Genomic DNA, 16,836 nt, shown 5'->3' with positions numbered 1-16,836 from the left:
GATTCGTGTCGATGTGTGTGTGTCCCCCCCCACCAGACACCATCCCCTGTGTATTTTTGGGGAGGGCTATGCGGCTCCACGTGGCTTCGGGGAGCTGGAGAAGAGGGGTGAGGGGGAGCAAGGGCAGAGCTGGGGGGGACACGCTGGTCCCCAGGGCTGGTTGGGATGGAGAGGGGAGGAGAGGGGTGCCCTTAGGGTGCCCCCCAGCAGAGCGAGGACCCCTCCTCAGGGCCTGCAGATGGGGCTGGGAGCTCTGTGCAGGGAATCAGGGCTGGCCCCCACCCACCCATCGCTCCCCATGTGCATTTCCCACTCCCTCCCCCTTCCCTCACCAGCAGCAGGAAGGACTTTAACCCCTCCTGCCCCCAAAATACCAATTTCTGCTCTGCTCTCCCCCTACCCCCCCAGCTCCTAGATGTTTGCCCACAATTAACCATCGCTCTGCACCCCAACTGCAGCCACCCTGCCAGGCTCAGAGGCACAGGAGGACTCAGGGCAGGAGATCGGGCTTGGATGTTAGGAAAAAAACGTGGAATAAAAACGATGTAATGGAAACAGAAGGTTGTGGATGGCGTCAAAGGGCAGGCTGGGACCCCTGTGGACACCCACCGGGCATCCCGCATGGTTGCGAGCTGGTGCGTCAGGAGCAGGAAGGGGTCACCAGAGCGTGTAACACACCACAGTGGGCAGGGGGGACATTAATAAATCAAAGCAGGCGAAAGCAGAAGCTGCCCCGAGCTGTTCCGGGCTTTTTAACACGTGGTTTCTGCAGCAATCCTGGCACCCCAGCTGTGCTGCCCCTGGGAGAGCAGATTTAAAAGAAAAAAGGGGAAAAAAACCAACACAGATTTAGTTTTTTGTTTCCTTTAGCCCCAGCCTTTCATCCTGCTGAGCTCCTGCAAAGGTAGCACAGGCCAAAACACGGCTCCGGAGAGCCCAGGCTCAAACCCAACGGCTCCAAGTTTGGCTACAAGCCCCATTTCACAGCACGCCCAGCTGCCCACACTCCCTGTCTCACAGGGCAGCACAGAGCGAGCTCAGGAGGGAATAAGCCCACTTTTCTTGGGGAATTTTGCCTCCTGCTGGTCCAGGTCTCCAATAAAATGCCGGGATTTTTTAAGAGCTCCCCTCTGCGAGCAGCCCTCCACGAACACACTGCCAGCACGGTCAACTAGACTCTGCTCTTTAATGTACTATTTCCTCCCACGTCGCAATCCCCAACCTTGACCGTGACACTGCGCCGCTTTAAAAAGGTATTTACAGACATCCCAGCATCACCACCCCCCCCTCGTCATCCCAGGGAGCGAGGCCTCGACTGGCACGAAGAACCAAGCAAGGGAAGTCTCTTGCAGCCCTTCCAGCAGAACGGCGGCAACGACAGAGGGCAACGTAGCTACTGCGATGGTTTCGGGTTGGTTTCGGTCACATCTCTGATGAAATACCAGCACGGAGATGAGAGAGGGTGTTAATCTACCTCCCCAGCCAGGGCTAGAAGCGCTTCATCTGGCGGCGTTCTTGTCGGCGTTGCTTCTTCTCATTTGGTTCCTGGCCAGCGGGCGAAGAGTCAGCGGTAAACCAGGGCCCCAGGATGTTCACCCAGAGGAGGTAGAGAGCACGTCCCGGAGCCTGCAGAACACGTGTGGCACAAACACAATCACTTTAGGGACAGCTTTGGCAGAGGGGGGGGCTACGGTCAGGGGGGCTGGTCCTACTGTGAACATGTCGATACACCAGAGGGATGGGATGTCATCCAGAAGGACCTGGAGAGGTGGGCCCAGGTGAACCTCATGAGGTTCAACAAGAGCAAATGCAAGGTTCTGCACCTGGGCCGGAACAATCCTCACCATCAACACAGACTGGGGGGGGTGAGGTGTTAGAAAGCAGCCCTGAGGAAAGGGACTTGGGGGTGCTGGTGGAGGAGAAGCTGGACATGAGCAGGCAGTGGGCACTTGCAGCCCAGAAGGCCAATCCCATCCTGGGCTGCATCAAAAGATGCGTTGCCAGCAGGTCCAGAGAGGTAGTTCTTCCACTTTGCTCTGGTGAGACCTCACCTGGAGTATTGTGTGCAGGTCTGGAGCCCTCAATATAAGAAGGACATAGACCTGATGGAGCGGGTCCAGAGGAGGGCCACGAGGAGGATCAGGGGGATAGAGCACCTCTGCTCCGAGGACAGGCTGAGGGAGCTGGGGTTGTTCAGCCTGGAGAAGAGGAGGCTCTGGGGAGACCTAATAGCAGCCTTCCAGTACCTGAAGGGAGCCTACAGGAAGGCTGGGGAGAGCCTGTTTAGAAAGGCCTGCAGTGACAGGACGAGGGGCAATGGCTTCAAGCTGGAGGGGAACAGATTTAGACTGGAGATGAGGAGAGGGTTCTTCACTGTGAGGGTGGTGGAGCACTGGAACAGGTTGCCCAGGGAGGTGGTTGAGGCCCCTTCCCTGGAGATATTCAAGGTGAGGCTCGACGAGGCCCTGGGCAACCTGGTCTAGTTGGGGGTGTCCCTGCTGACTGCGGGGGGGTCGGACTAGATGGCCTTTGGAGGTCCCTTCCAGCCTGGGCAATTCTATGATTCTACTGAGGAAGCTGAAGGAGCTGGAATATCTTGACGGGCTGGATCAGGGGCATCACAGGACGCACGGAAATTAAAAGCGGCGTCCAAAATAAATGGCCTGATTTCATAGGGTTTAGAAACTTGCATACGTATGCAGCACTCGGGCTTCGTATGTGGAAATGCCAGCATCAGGTCTGAATTACCCAGAAAGATCCAACTGCCCAGACATTCAGCCTCTCCCTCCTTCAGAAAAAAAAAAAAACCAGCCACATTTCTCTAAATGAAAACAAATGGGATCTGGATGGGGACAGGCAGAGTTCAGGCTGCCCTCGGCCAAGCCAGCTCGGGAGGAACCTGTAAGGACTGAAACGAGAGAACTTTCTACACTCCCAAGATTGCTTTATATACCTTGGTGGGACATTCAAAGCAACTGTGGGTTTTGTTTTTTTTTTAACTGGCGGTATTTTTCATCCTTCTTCCAAAGCAGTTTTAGCTGGAAGCACGTGACAAACATCTCAGGAACAGAAAGAGTCTGGTGTGTTAAGGGGAAATCAAAGCCCACTGCGTTTCATCTACACACAGTGTGCACCAGATCCCAGCCTCAGTCCCTGCTGGTGAATGACTGAGAAAACCTAACAAGAAGCAGAGTCTCTTTGCCACAGTCACAAAAAGGCTCTATGCAAAAAGATGGCTTTGATCTGCCTCGTGTTTCCTGTTGCTCTTTCACAGGACCAGAGAGAAAGGCCAAGGCCAGCCTAGTTTTTGTGTGGTTGACTCAAGGGGGTCAGCACTTCTTTCCCTTGTACGGTCTCATTTTTAACAAGGGAGATCAAAAAATATATGACAAGATGGTTTGGGCCTGAAAAAGGACACTGAAATGAAATGGATAAATAATATCCTTGGCTCCGACAACAGTGAAAGAGAGGAACAACACAGCACAACAAGGAAAACCACAGGGACTTACCAAGAGCCAGAAGTACCAGACGTAGAGCGAGAAGCAGCTCAGCACTTGGACTATCGCTGTCAGCAGGATCACGTCCTTGAGGTGCCTGAGGGAAGAAGAGCAAAGCATGAACCTCCCATTCCCACCCCCGCCACACACACCAGCTCCTCTGCCAACACTGCAGGGCTGTGACCCTGCCCGCCCCGACAGAAGGACTGTCCCTGCAGCTATGCTTTGCCACACATGGTAATCTAGAAGAATCAGAGCAGTAAACAACGACATCAAAATCTGACGAGTTAAAGAGCTGGGCTCCCTCTGAAAAGGGGACATTTGGAAAGCTGAGGAACGCTGGGGAGTAGAAATGGGGCAGCAAACCCACTGCCCTCGCAGCCTGCAACAGCAGCCAGCGCCCGCTGGTGTGACACATATCAGGGTATAAAGTATCGCTGCTCGCGGCCGGCAGCGCTGAAGGGAAGCAGGAATCTCCCCCGTGACATTGCACAGGCCGACGGACACACTCGGGGTCACCAAAGGGCTGTGGTGCTGCGAGGACATGAACACCATCCCCCCACAAACTGAGCTACGGCAACAGATGGCTCCTCCACCCCTCCTGCTTCTCCCACTCCGGGGTCTTCCACGGCCGAACCAAGAGCAGCCACGGAGAGAGACAAGCTGCCCACACCTCAGCCACCACCCTGGGGGGGGCCTGACACCCAGGAGAGGTAGGTTTTTCAACACTAACCACGGGGAGGGCGTTAGATGGGGTAGAAAAATGCCAGCTCCTTCACTCCCATTAAATCATCGTCTGCTGGAGGAAGAAACACTCAAGTCACGTCCAAGATCGGAATCAAGAAAACAAAGGCAGAGGTAATGGTCATGAAACAGGTTGTCTCATTCTGGGCAGCAGAGCACAAAATAAAGTAACTTTAGGTATTCATCACGGGAAACAACTGGCTTAGGTTGGGACATCGCCATCAACTCCAGACCCTGTGGAACCCACCACCAACAGGTCCACGACAGGACACCGAGGCTCAGAAATCTCATGCATCACAGGAGGCCCCAGAGGGGTCACCGCAGAGCTCCCACCGAACCCAGTTCTCCCAGCGAGCAGCAAGGCTGCCCTTCCTCACCCCAGAGCCATGCACCGCATCTGTCTCAGTCCCAGACAGCAGGAGGGGGACGCCGTCAAACCCGCAGCCTTCCAGAAACAGCTCCAAAAGAGCAGGCATTCATCAGCTGGGGCACGCTCAGCTGAAAGGTCTGGAAACATCTGCTGTTCCCCGGCCCCCAAACTGGTAATTCAGAGCCCTTCACCTGACAAACAGACACAGCCAGTGGCAGGAGCACCGGGCGTTCGTTAACACTTTGCATTCACATACCAGCAGGGTTCAAATAACGAAGAGGTTGCACTCCCGGCTGGGAGCTCTGCACAGAACCAAGTACAAAGATGCAGGATAAGGGCAGGAACTTCAGCTGTGCAGGTGTTTTCACAGCTCTGCCTTCAAGCTGTGCTGTGTTTTGCACAGCCCGTGCCTTGGGTGAGCATCAATTAGTTTTAATGTGTCATAAACCTCACCCCAACAGTGTATTGCTCAGGCAGAAATACCTCAGCACCAAGGGAAATACTATGTCTGCAAGTGGGTGCTTCAGCTGTGCCTGACACCTTCTCACAGGGGTGCAAAGAGAGCAAAGCCTGATGTGCCCACAACGGCCAGGCAGGTTTCTTTAAATACTTTTGAGGCTCACTGTTGGAAAACAGGTAAATCTAGATGATATTTCTGCTGTTTCCATACTGTTGTCTCCTTATTCCATTTAACACCGCTTTGCAGGGATTGCTGCTGTGTGTTCCTCGTCAGAGGAGAGAGAGCTACAGCGCCACCAAGAACACCAGAGAGGGAAACACCCGGCGCTGCCTGCAGACAGAGATGGGGAACGCACACGCACAGGGGGAGGGGGTGAGAGGAAGGACTAAGACGGAGGGGAGGCTTTTTAGGGCGTAGAACAGTTGAAGACATGGCCAGTTTGCAGCCAGGATGGGGTAACCAGCAGCACCTGCCCTTCTGCTCTGTCAAGCACTACCTGCAGCAGCAGTTTAAAAAGAAAAGATACATTCTGTATGCTGCAGCAGCAGGCACAGCATCGGTGCTGTCTCTTCACTGAAAGGTTTTTAACCTGCTCCAGCTCAAACGTTTGGGATCTCCTTGGCCCTAAGCAGAGTGACTGTTCCAGGCTGACATACCCACGTGGCAGCTCGCGACTGGTGCACACTGGGGCAGGCATTCAGATAACAAGAGCAATTTAGGTACGTTCTTGGGAAAAAAAATGGCCACAGGCTCCCAGCTCCCCTCACGCCTGCAAGCTGAGGTGGGAGCTGAGGCCTGGCCTCCTCCTTAGGGGGCTCCCCAGCTCTGCGTGCACGCTCAGGCAGCAGGTCCTGCTCACCTGGGACTCGTGCGGGTGTGGACACTCACTCTGCCATCCCCTGCTCCATATTCAGGTCAATTCCCCCGTCGGCAAGGCTGCCATCGTCTGTGAAAGACGGCTTTGCCATGGAGTTCATGGACCGGTAGCTGGTGCCGTAGACCACCAAGCTGAAGACGAAGGCTAGCTGCAACGAGGGAACAGCTGTCAGCCGCAAAAGCCACGACACCCGGGGCAGAGCGGCAGGCCCTGCTGGCCTCGCCTGTCCCCACAACCGGGAAAAGACCTGGCTTTCCACCGGGCCCGGGTGCCCCTCGCCGGGGCAGGAGCCGGCTGCTCACCCACGTCCAGGCGGAGGCGGCGGGGTAAAAGATCACCAGGTTCACCACGGCGTAGACGGCCTGAGGAGAGAGCACGGCACGGCTGTCAGCCCGGGCCCAGCCCGCCACACCGGCCCGGCCGCCCCCCAGGCCCTCCCGGCCGCGCTCACCGAGGCCCCCAGGATGATGCGGAGGTAGAAGCGCAGCGTCTCCCGGTTCTCCTCGAAGATCTGCTTCTTGCCCTTGGTGCCCGCCTTCCCCTTGGGCTGCGGAGCCAAGACAGGCGGTCAGCGGCCTCCCTCGCCCCACCCGCCCGCATCCCCCGGCCCCAACACTCACCGCCATGGCCGCGCCGGCTTCGCGCTCCGCTTCCGGACGCCACCGGAAGTGTCCCTCACCGGAAGTGTCCCTCACCGGACGTGGCGTGGCCGCGCCTGGAACATGGCGACCCGGGCCTACCTCAGGAGAGAGAACGGGGGGGACCCAGGGTCTCCTCTGCATCCCGCAGGCTTCCCCCTGGCCCCGGACGGGTTCTAAGGTCCCCAACGGACCCCGAGGCCTTTCCCCCGGCCCCGCAGCGCAGCCCAGGGGTTTAGGGTGCCGGCACCGGCCCTCCCGTAGGTACAGCCCCGTAGGAGAAGGTGCCCCACCGGCCCCGCACAGCCTCACCGAGGCCAAGTGAGCCGCGTTGCTCTCGCTTCAGTACCCCCGCTGGCTCCCGGGAGGCGGTTTGGGGCGCGGGGCAGGAGCTGGGGGTGCAGAGCCTGGCCCTGCAGGGCAGCAGCCTGGCAGAGACCGCCTTCCGCCACCTCACCTTCCCTTCTAACAGCATCTATGGCCGGGATGATGCTCCCCAGGCTTCCAGCCCAAAAGGTGCTGGCCCACTTGCAGGAGCTGAGCCTGCCCAACTTATTAGTGCTGCAGTGCTCCTACACCTTCCTAGTCTGGGAACAGCCTTAGCTGTAGCCCCTTGGAGCACTTCCTTGGAGGTGACAACTCTGTGCCTGCTCCTCCACTCAGCAGCAGGAACAAAACCTCAGCAGCACAGCCCCAGTCTTGCCCAAAGTCAGCCTGACCACCCCCCATCCCCCAAAGCTTTGGAAAGAGCTGGGACTCTTTAGTCTGGAGAAGAGAAGGCTGAGGGGAGACCTTATTAATGCCTACAAGTATCTCAAGGGCGGGCTGAGGGAGGAGGGAACCAGACTCTTTTCAGTAGTTGCCAGTGAGAGGACGAGGGGCAATGGGCGCAGTTGGAACATAAAGGGTTCCACTTGAATATGAGGAAGAACTTTTTCACGGTGAGGGTGACGGAGCCCTGGAACAGGCTGCCCAGGGAGGGTGTGGAGTCCCCTTCTCTGGAGATTTTCAAGACCCTCCTGGATGCTCCTGAGTAACATGCTCTGACAAGCTCTGTGTGGTCCTGCTTTAGCAGGGGAGTTGGACTAGATGATTTCTGTGGTCCCTTCCAACTCTAAAAATTCAGTGAAAGTCAGTGAAAACACGGCTCTGAGTTCTCTACGAGTGTTTATTGTCCCAAAACACGGGAGGCAGAGGCACAGTCAGAGCTCCGGCCACCTGCAGTCAGAGGCTACACCCGCTGGAGAGGCTGTAGGCACGGAGCAGGTCCAGGGCCCCGGGCTGAGGGCCGGGGAGGAGGTAGCTTGTCATGGTGCAGTAGTGCAGCAGTAAGGCCTGAGGAGCACAATGCCCGCCCGGGGTGGGGGAAGGCACCAGGGTTGGCAAGACCAGACCACAGCCTCCTCCTCACACCAGGCACAGCAGCAGCAAAGCCCTGCCCGGCTGAAATGGCAGTAGCAGGGGGGGCTTGTACCCTAAATCCCCCTTTCCAGGAGCAGGAGCACACAGACCCCAGCAGGAAAAGGTTTCAGTGCGGCAGGGGCCTGGCTGGGCAGGTACACTGTGCTCTGGAGGTGCTGTCTGCTCACCAAGCTGAGCAGAAAGGGTGTTTAATCCTTTTTTTGAACCCTTTTCTTCCTCAGAAGGGAGCCCCTATGCTGACGGGGAGAGTGGGGCAGCGCAGATTCGTACCTTTGTAGTGCTGCCCCCACCGCCGTTCCCCCTAGAGCTGTCCCAGGGATGCCTGTCCCTTTATTCCTGCCTGTATCCTTGCCCTCTCTGCCCAAAGCCTGGCCGGGGCAGGGGGCAAGGCCACCATGGAGGGGTTGGGCTGTCTGGAGAGTGTTTTGTTTCACCTGCCTGTGGCAGGGGGGGTAAAGCAGCCGGGTCACCCCCTCAAAGAGGAGCCTGGCGCTCAGTGGCTCAGCCCCACGCTTGTGCAGGAGGACAGGACACAGGCAGGGAAGGGGGGGGCTGTTGGCCCCAGGATAGGCAAGGTGCAGGCAGCGCACAGCCCAGCCCCCAGCCAGCACCTGGGGCTTGTCCCTTTGGGCCAGGGATGAGGGACAGAGCCTGGAGGAAGGGGTTTGATTCTGGGGGAGGGTCAGAGGGAGAAGAGGTCGATTTGGGAGGGAGGGGAAGTGGTCACCCTGTCCCCCCCCCTCCCCCCCCCAGCTGGCCACCGGCGCCTTGCACAAGTCTGGTGGCCTCAGGGTGACATCAACTTCCCACCACGGTCCCTGATGGGGAAGCGAGTTCCCCCCCCCCACGCCTCAGGATTCTGGGGGGGGGGGGTGCAGAGGGAGGATGGGGCAGAGAGAGGAACTCACTGCTCTGCCTGGCTGAAGTCATAGCAGAAGTTTAAGTTGCTGGGGGGCTTTGGGACAGGAGGAGGAGTGTCAGGGATGGTGATGTTCTCCAGGTCCAGGAGGCGCAGCTTGAGCTCCATGGACAGCAGGACATCGAGGTCTGTCTGTGTTCGCTCGCTCATCATCTCCTTGCCCAGGAGCACGTTCAGCCCGTCCGTCCAGAGGCAGAACTGGGGAAGCAGAGCACAGGCAACTGTCACCAGCCCTGGGCAGCCCCTCTACCCCGCTGTGGCTCCCACCCCAGTGGGACAACGCACATGACTCCCTCCCCTGCTTGTGGTCCTCTGGGAAGGACATCTGGCCACAACGTGTCTCCCTAGCAGGCCCCTGGAGCTCACCTCGTACCGGGCGGGGGCAATGAAGTTGAGGCAGTATTCCTCCATGTCATACACGATGGAGAAGGCCAGCTCCAGGACATCCTGCAGGGACAGCACAGTGGGTACCTGGCTTTCTCAGCTGGACTCTTCCCAGCCCCAGTAGAGTTCAGAAGCAGGACCTGCCTCCTAGGCTCCTCCTTTGTGCTCCAGGAGACCCAGGAGGTCTCCAGTCCCAAGCCACGTCAAAAACCCACCACTGTCCATGAAACCACCCAACCTGCCACCATCCACCCACCACCAAAAACCATCATAACACGGGGTGGGAGGTGCTGACCTTGTTCTGCTTCCCGGAGCTTTTCTCCTTCGTGTGTGGACACTCTTTCCCCACAAGCAGCATCTTCATGTCCGCCACAGGAACTGGGACAAGCGGAGGAGCTGTGAATGCTCTCCTCTCCTCTTCCCCAGCTCAGAATCTGAGCACGGGGGCTCACAGCCATCTACAACTTGGTGGGGGGGGCTCAAACCACTCCACAGCACCCTTTCACCCAGCCCACCCTAGTCTGAACCCCCACAGCTCCCAGTCCCACAGCTGGTGCTGTGGCCAGGCAGAGGGGCGATTCCCACCATCCCCAGCCTGTCACAGCTGGGGTGGGCAGAGGACTCCCCTCCTCCCCGTCCCTCTTCTTTCTCCCCATCACCTACTTTTCTCTGGTAGGCTCTCGATGGGAGGGTGCACCTTCTCCTCCACATCCCCAAAGTGCAGCACCTTGTGGTTGGGTGACAGGCAGCAGTACCAGAGCTTGTCTGCAACAGAAGGACCATCGGGAAATGCTCAGCGTCCCCTCGCTGAGATGGAGCACACCCTGCTCGGTTCCACCTCATGGGGTAGCCCATGCCAGCCACCCAGTGAGCCAGGCATGGTGCTCCTCATGGTCCAGTGGTGACCTCCTCAGTGGCAGGGGACGTGGGGACAAGCCTCTGTCCCCCTCCCAGGAGCAGAGGGCTGGCACTCACCCTGCCTGCGGCGGCTGCTGATCTTGGGGAAGAAGGTGCCCTTGCAGAGGAACTGCAGGCGCTGCTGTCGGATCAGCTCCAGGAGCTCCGGCTTCAGCCTCTCACGCAGCTCCCTGGGGCAAGAGCCAGCAGAAAAGGAGCACAGCCACTTCAGCAGGTGCTGGCTGACCTCCCCCAGCCCCACAGCGTGTCCCACCCCCCCCTGCCACGTCCCACCCATCGCAGCTCCAGCTCCCTGCCCACTCACAGCACGGGCACAGCCAGCGTCTCCTCCTGGTGCAGCCGCTCCGTCTGCCGCAGCTTCAGGATCTCACTGTAGTTCAGGGCATTCACTCTGGTCTTGAATAGCTCCAGGGAGGTGGGTTTGAGGGACAGGGTCCTGGTGATCTGCTCCCGCACCACCTGCAGCACCTATGGGGGACCAGGACGTCACCCCCAGTCGGGTGATGCTCCCCAGACCCCCTGAATTTGTGTGCAGCCCATGAACGCAGCTCCCGTCTGGGGACCCCGCATCCCCTCACACCTTGTCAAAGTCCTCCTGGGTGGCACGCATCTCCTTCCAGGTCTTGTTCACTAGCTGGATGCAGATGCAGAAGAGCTCTTCAAAGAAATGATCCTGCCCGAAGAACATAGGGTAAAAGGCCTGAGCCGTCTCTGAGCCTGCGGTGAGAAGGACAGATGATGCCAGATTCCCCAGTTTATCCAGGTGATTTCAGCATCCAGGAGAGTCTGGACGTTCCCCAGCCCTCCCTTCCTCTTCCCCTACTGTCAGCCATGCCAGAGCCTGGTGCCCCCAGGTAGGGAGCCCCCCACCCTGGCAGGTTGTCCCCACTGGAGCCAGCCGGGAGGCAGCAGCGTGGGGAGAAGGACACACACATACACGGCTCTCCAATGTGCAGGATCTCGCAGAGGATCAGGGTGAGCTGGATGCTGCTTCGAGCGAAGGGACATTCGTGTTTGTCTTCTCGGCTGCTGTTCTCGAGGACGAACTGGAGGGAGACAGTCGTTGACTTGCGTTACGTGGGCCACAAGCTTGGAGGGCCAGCTGTGTCCCCCCCCAAGTTGAGCCACCCCCTAACAGAAGTAACTCGCTGGCCCCAAACACCAGCCCTGTCCTCCTCTCTCCCCTGCCGCGGTGCGGGAGCTGGTCACAGGCACAGTGGGTCGGGGTGTGACTGGTGCTCCTCAGCCACCAGCTGGTTTTGTCCCAATGGCCCCATTTTGCTCAGAGGTGAACAACACCTGGAAACCAAGTTGTGGGCAAAACACTAAAAATTATGGGGATCCTTCAGTTCCACTGGCCTCAAATGGCTGCTCCTACCCACAGGGAGAACTTGGCTCCATCTGAAACAGGGCAATGGTAGGACACCTGCCCCAAAAGGGATATCCTGGCCTGGGTTTGGCCAAGGACAGGTCACAAGGAATGGAAAAGAAGGTGGAGATCCACCAGCAGCAGGGAGTTCTCCGGGAGAGAGCACGCACCCTGCTATAGGCGTTGGGGGTGTGCCTGGAGAAATACACCATGTTGTCAAGGGCAAGGAGTCCTGGCGGGGCACGGTGGAGGTCCTCTGCTGGGTTGCTGTTGTTCTAGGAGGACACAAAAGGATGGTGTTTAGCAACTGCTTTCTTCTCCACGCAGCAGAGTCCTCCTGACGTGGCTGTGGGGTTTGCCTTTTGAGCCCCGGCAGCTCTGCAGCACCCGCTGTTGAGTGGCGCTGAGGGAGCAGAAGGGGGGTTCTGCATGGTGGCCCATCAGCAGGGACAGCTGGGCAGGGGACGCACCACGAAGCCCAGCTTGCGGAACTCCTTGGCACACAGGGATCGCCGGCGATCGGCGTTGGAGGCGCCGGCAGCGGCCTCGCTCTCCGACTCAAAGGCAGTTTGGCGCAGAGACTGGAGGAGCTCCCGCTGTTCCTGCAGGGAGAGCAGAGAGGAGGGGATGGTGGTTCTCCCAGGACAAACTGATGACAAAATCAAATGTGCTGGGTTCAGCCAAAGGCAAACCTTCACCCGCCTCTACTTCCACAAGTGGAAGACCAGCAGGGCCAGACTGAAAAGGAGAGCAGTCCCAGACCTGTGAGTAGGGGTCCATGGAGGTCCTCATGCGACGCTCACACAGGTTGAGGCTGACAGACTGCAGCACGTACAGGTAATGGGCCATCTCATCTGCCAGCGGCTCGGAGCTGTGGATGATGTTCTAGAGGAGACCACCAGTGAGAAGGTTCCCCCAGGCTGCCGTTCCCAGTTCCTCCAAGCCCAGGACCCAACCGCCAAACCCTGGCAGGTCCCACTACTCAAAGGGACATTAGGAAGTGGACAACTTCCCTCAGGGCAAGAGCTGGGTACACTGAACCTCAGGCAGCTGGGGCTGCAACCCTGGGCAGTTGGGTGCCAGGTCAGCAGCACACATAGGGGGCATCAAGGAAGGGTTGTGGGGCACACAGGCAACACAGCCAGGCACTGTCACCACAGGCTGGGTGTGAGGGAACAGGGCTGGGGAGGAAAGACAAGAGGATGAAGCAACAGCTCCTCACCTTGTGGATGAACTGCCTGATGTTCTTCTCCCTCAGGTAGTCCATGATCTCCTAGGAAAGGAAGAGGCTGTGAGACGTTCCCCAGCTCAGCATACCACAGATTTCCAAAAAAAGCCAGTGTTCCCTCTGCAGACCCACTTCCCCGCTGCGCCTGGCTTTGGGCCACAGGCAGGGTGGGGACAGAAAGGAACTGGCAGTCTCAGGAGGGACACCAGTGAGCAGGAGACCTGCCCCAGCTTCCACTGCCCCTGACAGCCAGGACTAGCCCACCCCAGTGGATCCTGTTCCACCAGGCTGCCAGGACAGATTGTGTCAGTCAAGAAGAGGCAGAGTCAGGACACTGACTTTCAACATCTCCAGGCACCTCTCACAGCCCCACCATCCCAGAGAACACAAACATTACAGCTGCCCAAGGCCCCATCACAGGGTGGCCCAGCCATGAGGGCCCAGATGTGCCAGGCGCCAGCTCTGGGCCATCACGGTCACTGTGCCACCAGCAGCTGTGATACTTCTCCTGTCATTTGAGATCTTGCATCTTCCCAAAATTACCCCAGAGGGTGTGAGACAGCAGAGGCACCTTGGCAGAGCACCCCCATGACAGTGGCACTGTGGTGCTTCTTGGATCTGCCATACCCACCACCCCACCATCACCCAGGATGATGATGATGACAATGCCAGTGACCACCCAGCCCTGCCTACTGCCCGTGGGCAGAGAGCAGCCCCTTACCTGCCGCTCGGCATCGGTCGCAGCCAGCAGCAGTGCAATGAGCAGGGCCATGGCCTTCAGCTGCAGCTGGGCGTTTGTCCTGCAGAAGGATAAGGAGAGTCAGTAGCTCTGAGGGTGGTCTCACCCTCCCCAAGGCAAGACCATCATTCCCTGCTTCCCTGCTGGACCCCACTGCTCGGAGCTGGGGGATTCAAGGAGGGGAGAGCCATGAGTGAGCAGCTGCTGACAGCAGGGCCAGGGGTGAGAAGGTCCCCACGGCCATGGCTGTGGAGCACCCACGGATGGATCAGACCCTGCACACACCCATGGCTGTGGCGTTTTGGAGCCAGAGGGAAACCCTTGGCGAGCAGCAGACTCCTGGCTGGTAGGAGCCCCGGGCACGAGCCTCTCCATTTTATAAGAAAGAAAAACCTCCAAAGAGTTGCAGAGTCACAAAGACAAGGAGGGAAGGAAGAACCCGCTTTAGCTGATGGATTTAACAAAGTGTTGAGTACAGCATCACCAAGTTGTAGGGAATGCACAACTGCTCCTAAATACACCAGGGCAAGGGAGGGAAGAGCCAATGCCAGAAAAAAAAAGGCAGGTTAGCTGAAGAACTAAAATATCTGAACAAAACAGGCCATGAATGAAGGAATCTGACCTGGAAACGGGACAGTCCATCCCTCCCCCGGCAGCGGGGACAGGACAGGCTGCCCACCTTGTTTAGGAAGGGACAATACAATGTTGTGCCAGGGATAACCAGCAACAAGCAGAGAAATCACCCCCATCGCCTCATCCCCACCAGCTTTGGGGTGGGGGCAATCGGTGCTCTGGCCTCTCCACTTACACCTGCAGGTGGGTGAGAAGACGATCCAGCGTCACTTCTTTTTTGACTAGCTCAAAGAGGTGGCGACTGGTGGGTACCATGTTCTCCAAGATAGACAAGGAGAGCTGCTGGACAGACGCATCCACCGCGTTCATATTGACGTAACTCACTATCTACGGGACACAAAACCATCTGTCAACGCCAGGCTGAGCCCGGGTGACGAAGGCAACAAGGAATCCCAGGGGCACAGGCTGTGGAGACTGCAGAAAGCGCTTACCTTCTTGATAAAGACTGCACTAAGAGTCTCCCAGGAAACAAAATCATGTTCCATCAGCTCCATGAAGGCCTTCAGGGTGTGAGCTAGCATCTCCCCTGTACTGGAGGAACAGAGGAGCAAACACAGTGAGGTGGGTCCAGATACCCCACAGTCATCACCATAAGCACAGCTGCACGTTGGTGGGTACGTTAAAAACAGCTAGAACAGCAGAGAGCAGCAAGCAGGAGAAGAAAGAGAAATGGTTGGGTAAGAAATCGGATTCTCGCTTAGTCATCCCAGGAAGTCGGGGTAGGGGAGGTTTGCTTCTGGAAAGCTGCGTTACCACAGTTCAAAGATCACTGAAGACAAGCCCTCAGGAAAGCCAAGTCACCCCAAATCCCTCCTCCTGTTTCCCAGAAACACACAATGCACTGCCTGGTGTTGGTCTCCACATCCTCTGTGAGATAGGGGCTCAGAGGAGATGCACCACCACATCCTGAAAGAGTTGGGCAGGCACTATTTGGCAGTTGGGGGTTTCTCAAGCTTCCTGCAGACCTCTTGCAGCTCAAACCTTGTGGCAGAGGGATTATCCGGGGTAGCAGAAACGAGCAGCAGCAGCACAGGCCACAATCATCACAGGTTTCCTGGCAGCAAAACCCATGAGGCTGCAAATGACCCGGCCAAGGAAGGGGTGGGAGGTTCAAGCCTGGGTGCATTCACAAGGGGAGCCAGGACGCCAGACCACTGGGGACCTTCTCCCCACTGCCAGCGTGCAACCAGGTACCTGCAGAGCCCAGCCCCTGCCACCAGCATGGCCCCTCGTGCCACAGCACGGGGGTCAAGAAGCCAGGAACATGAATGGAGTCCACTCCAACATCTAGCTTGGAGCTCATGCAGTGTTACCAAGGGAGAAGGAAAGTCAAGAACTGCAAGAAAAGTCCTCTCCTGATACTCACGCATTCCCTTCTTCCACAATATAGAAGATTTGTTTCAAGCCATTCCTGTTGATGAACTCCTGAGCAAAGGTGACATCCTGGGAGAGGCTCGCAAGCTTCTTCAGCGAGTCAGTCTTCACGTCCACATTGTTGCTCTGGATCCCGCTGTACAACCTCTCTGCTTCTTGGTCCTACCAGGAAGGAAAGAATCAAGCCAAAGGGGCTCATAGAATGACAAGCGAGAAGCTTGCAGAAGACTGGAAGAACTTAAGCACAAGTTTTGGAAGGAGGGTCGGGCCAGAGTAGCCCTGGAGGTGGACTGAGACAGAACCACCACAGAAGAGACCAGAAGGAGCTGAGGAAGAAGATCAGGCCGGCACAAGACTAAGAACGTTTGACGAGTTAGCCCACGCGTCCAAAGCATTTCAAGATGATTTAGTTTCTCTTCAAACTCCCCCGGGCTCTGCCGAGGGAGGATGAAGGCTGGGACAGGTCTGCTGGGCCTGAGGCACCGAGAGGAGCCGTCACGAGCCGGGAGTCACCGAGTGAGGCAGCGGCGGAGAGCTTGGAGCCATCCCACCAGAGCGTGCGGCCGAGAAGACGACCAGGAAAGGGGGGTTGGGGGGGTACAGAGGGATGTACCGGGGAGGTGGTCAGCCGTAAAATGCTCCCGTTCTTAATCTCCCTGCGGTTCTGTAGGGAGAGAGGAAGGGGTGAGGTGGCGAGCACCGCGCCGGCGGGGGCCGGGGAGAGGCGGGTGGGCGCCTCACCGACTCGGTGATGTAGGTCTGCCGCCCGTCCGCGTACTGCAGGGCGTAGTGCTCGGCGTTGGGCAGGCTCCACCTGCGGCGACACGGTGGCCACCGGTCAGCACTCAGTACGGCTAGCGCCGGTGGCTACCGGGCGGCGGGTACGGTACTCACGCATCGCAGACGTCCTTGAGCACGGAGGAGAGGGGCTTGGTCTGCAAGCGAGAGGGCGGCCATCAGCCAGGGTCGGGGAGAGGGGGTCCGGCAGGGGGGTTTGGGGGTGCCGAGCGGTACCTGCTGGAGGTCGATGAGCTGGGGGATGGCTCCCACCATCTGGATGGCGATTTTCACCACGTCCTTGGGCGGCGGCATGGCTCCCGCAGGCAGAGGCACCCAAGCACCCTTCAGCACGGCTCCCCGCCCCGGCCGGCCCGCAGTTCCGGGTCGCCAACGCCTCCCCGCCTCCCCGAGGGCCCCGCCGCCCGGTCCCCACCGTGCCCGGCCCCCTCACCTGAGCTGACGCCGGCTCGGTGGGACCCACCTC

General features: G+C 58.3%; 2 protein-coding genes across 3 annotated transcripts; both read right to left on the bottom strand.

Annotated features, from left to right (window-relative positions):
- Positions 1 to 1,166: 1,166 nt before the first annotated feature.
- Positions 1,167 to 6,617, bottom strand: TMEM208 (transmembrane protein 208). The gene is made up of 6 exons (XM_014947809.1): positions 6,569 to 6,617; positions 6,400 to 6,495; positions 6,251 to 6,310; positions 5,960 to 6,096; positions 3,510 to 3,594; positions 1,167 to 1,626 (listed from the first exon to the last, which is right to left on the bottom strand). Exons 1-6 carry the CDS (start codon positions 6,572 to 6,574, stop codon positions 1,489 to 1,491), a joined length of 522 nt encoding a protein of 173 aa, XP_014803295.1. The 5' UTR covers positions 6,575 to 6,617; the 3' UTR covers positions 1,167 to 1,488.
- A 1,135-nt stretch (positions 6,618 to 7,752) lies between these two features.
- On the bottom strand, positions 7,753 to 16,745 carry ELMO3 (engulfment and cell motility 3). Of its 2 annotated transcripts, XM_014947236.1 has the most exons (21): positions 16,587 to 16,745; positions 16,467 to 16,507; positions 16,314 to 16,386; positions 16,186 to 16,236; positions 15,565 to 15,734; positions 14,630 to 14,729; positions 14,374 to 14,525; positions 13,548 to 13,626; positions 12,821 to 12,871; positions 12,361 to 12,483; positions 12,069 to 12,200; positions 11,769 to 11,873; positions 11,167 to 11,275; positions 10,810 to 10,946; positions 10,534 to 10,697; positions 10,287 to 10,399; positions 9,975 to 10,076; positions 9,607 to 9,689; positions 9,294 to 9,374; positions 8,875 to 9,125; positions 7,753 to 8,686 (listed from the first exon to the last, which is right to left on the bottom strand). In XM_014947236.1, exons 1-20 carry the CDS (start codon positions 16,662 to 16,664, stop codon positions 8,913 to 8,915), a joined length of 2,157 nt encoding a protein of 718 aa, XP_014802722.1. In that variant the 5' UTR covers positions 16,665 to 16,745; the 3' UTR covers positions 7,753 to 8,686; positions 8,875 to 8,912. The 2 variants fall into 2 exon arrangements, with proteins under 2 accessions (XP_014802722.1, XP_014802732.1); XM_014947246.1 differs by lacking the exons at positions 11,769 to 11,873; positions 12,069 to 12,200; positions 12,361 to 12,483; ... (7 more) ...; positions 16,467 to 16,507; positions 16,587 to 16,745 and having other exon boundaries at positions 10,810 to 10,902; positions 11,167 to 11,210.
- Positions 16,746 to 16,836: the final 91 nt, after the last annotated feature.

This window comes from Calidris pugnax, unplaced genomic scaffold (genome assembly GCF_001431845.1).
Source record: "Calidris pugnax isolate Ruff unplaced genomic scaffold, ASM143184v1 scaffold30, whole genome shotgun sequence".
NCBI lineage: Eukaryota > Metazoa > Chordata > Aves > Charadriiformes > Scolopacidae > Calidris > Calidris pugnax.
This window is presented reverse-complemented; position numbering and strand designations above follow the sequence as displayed.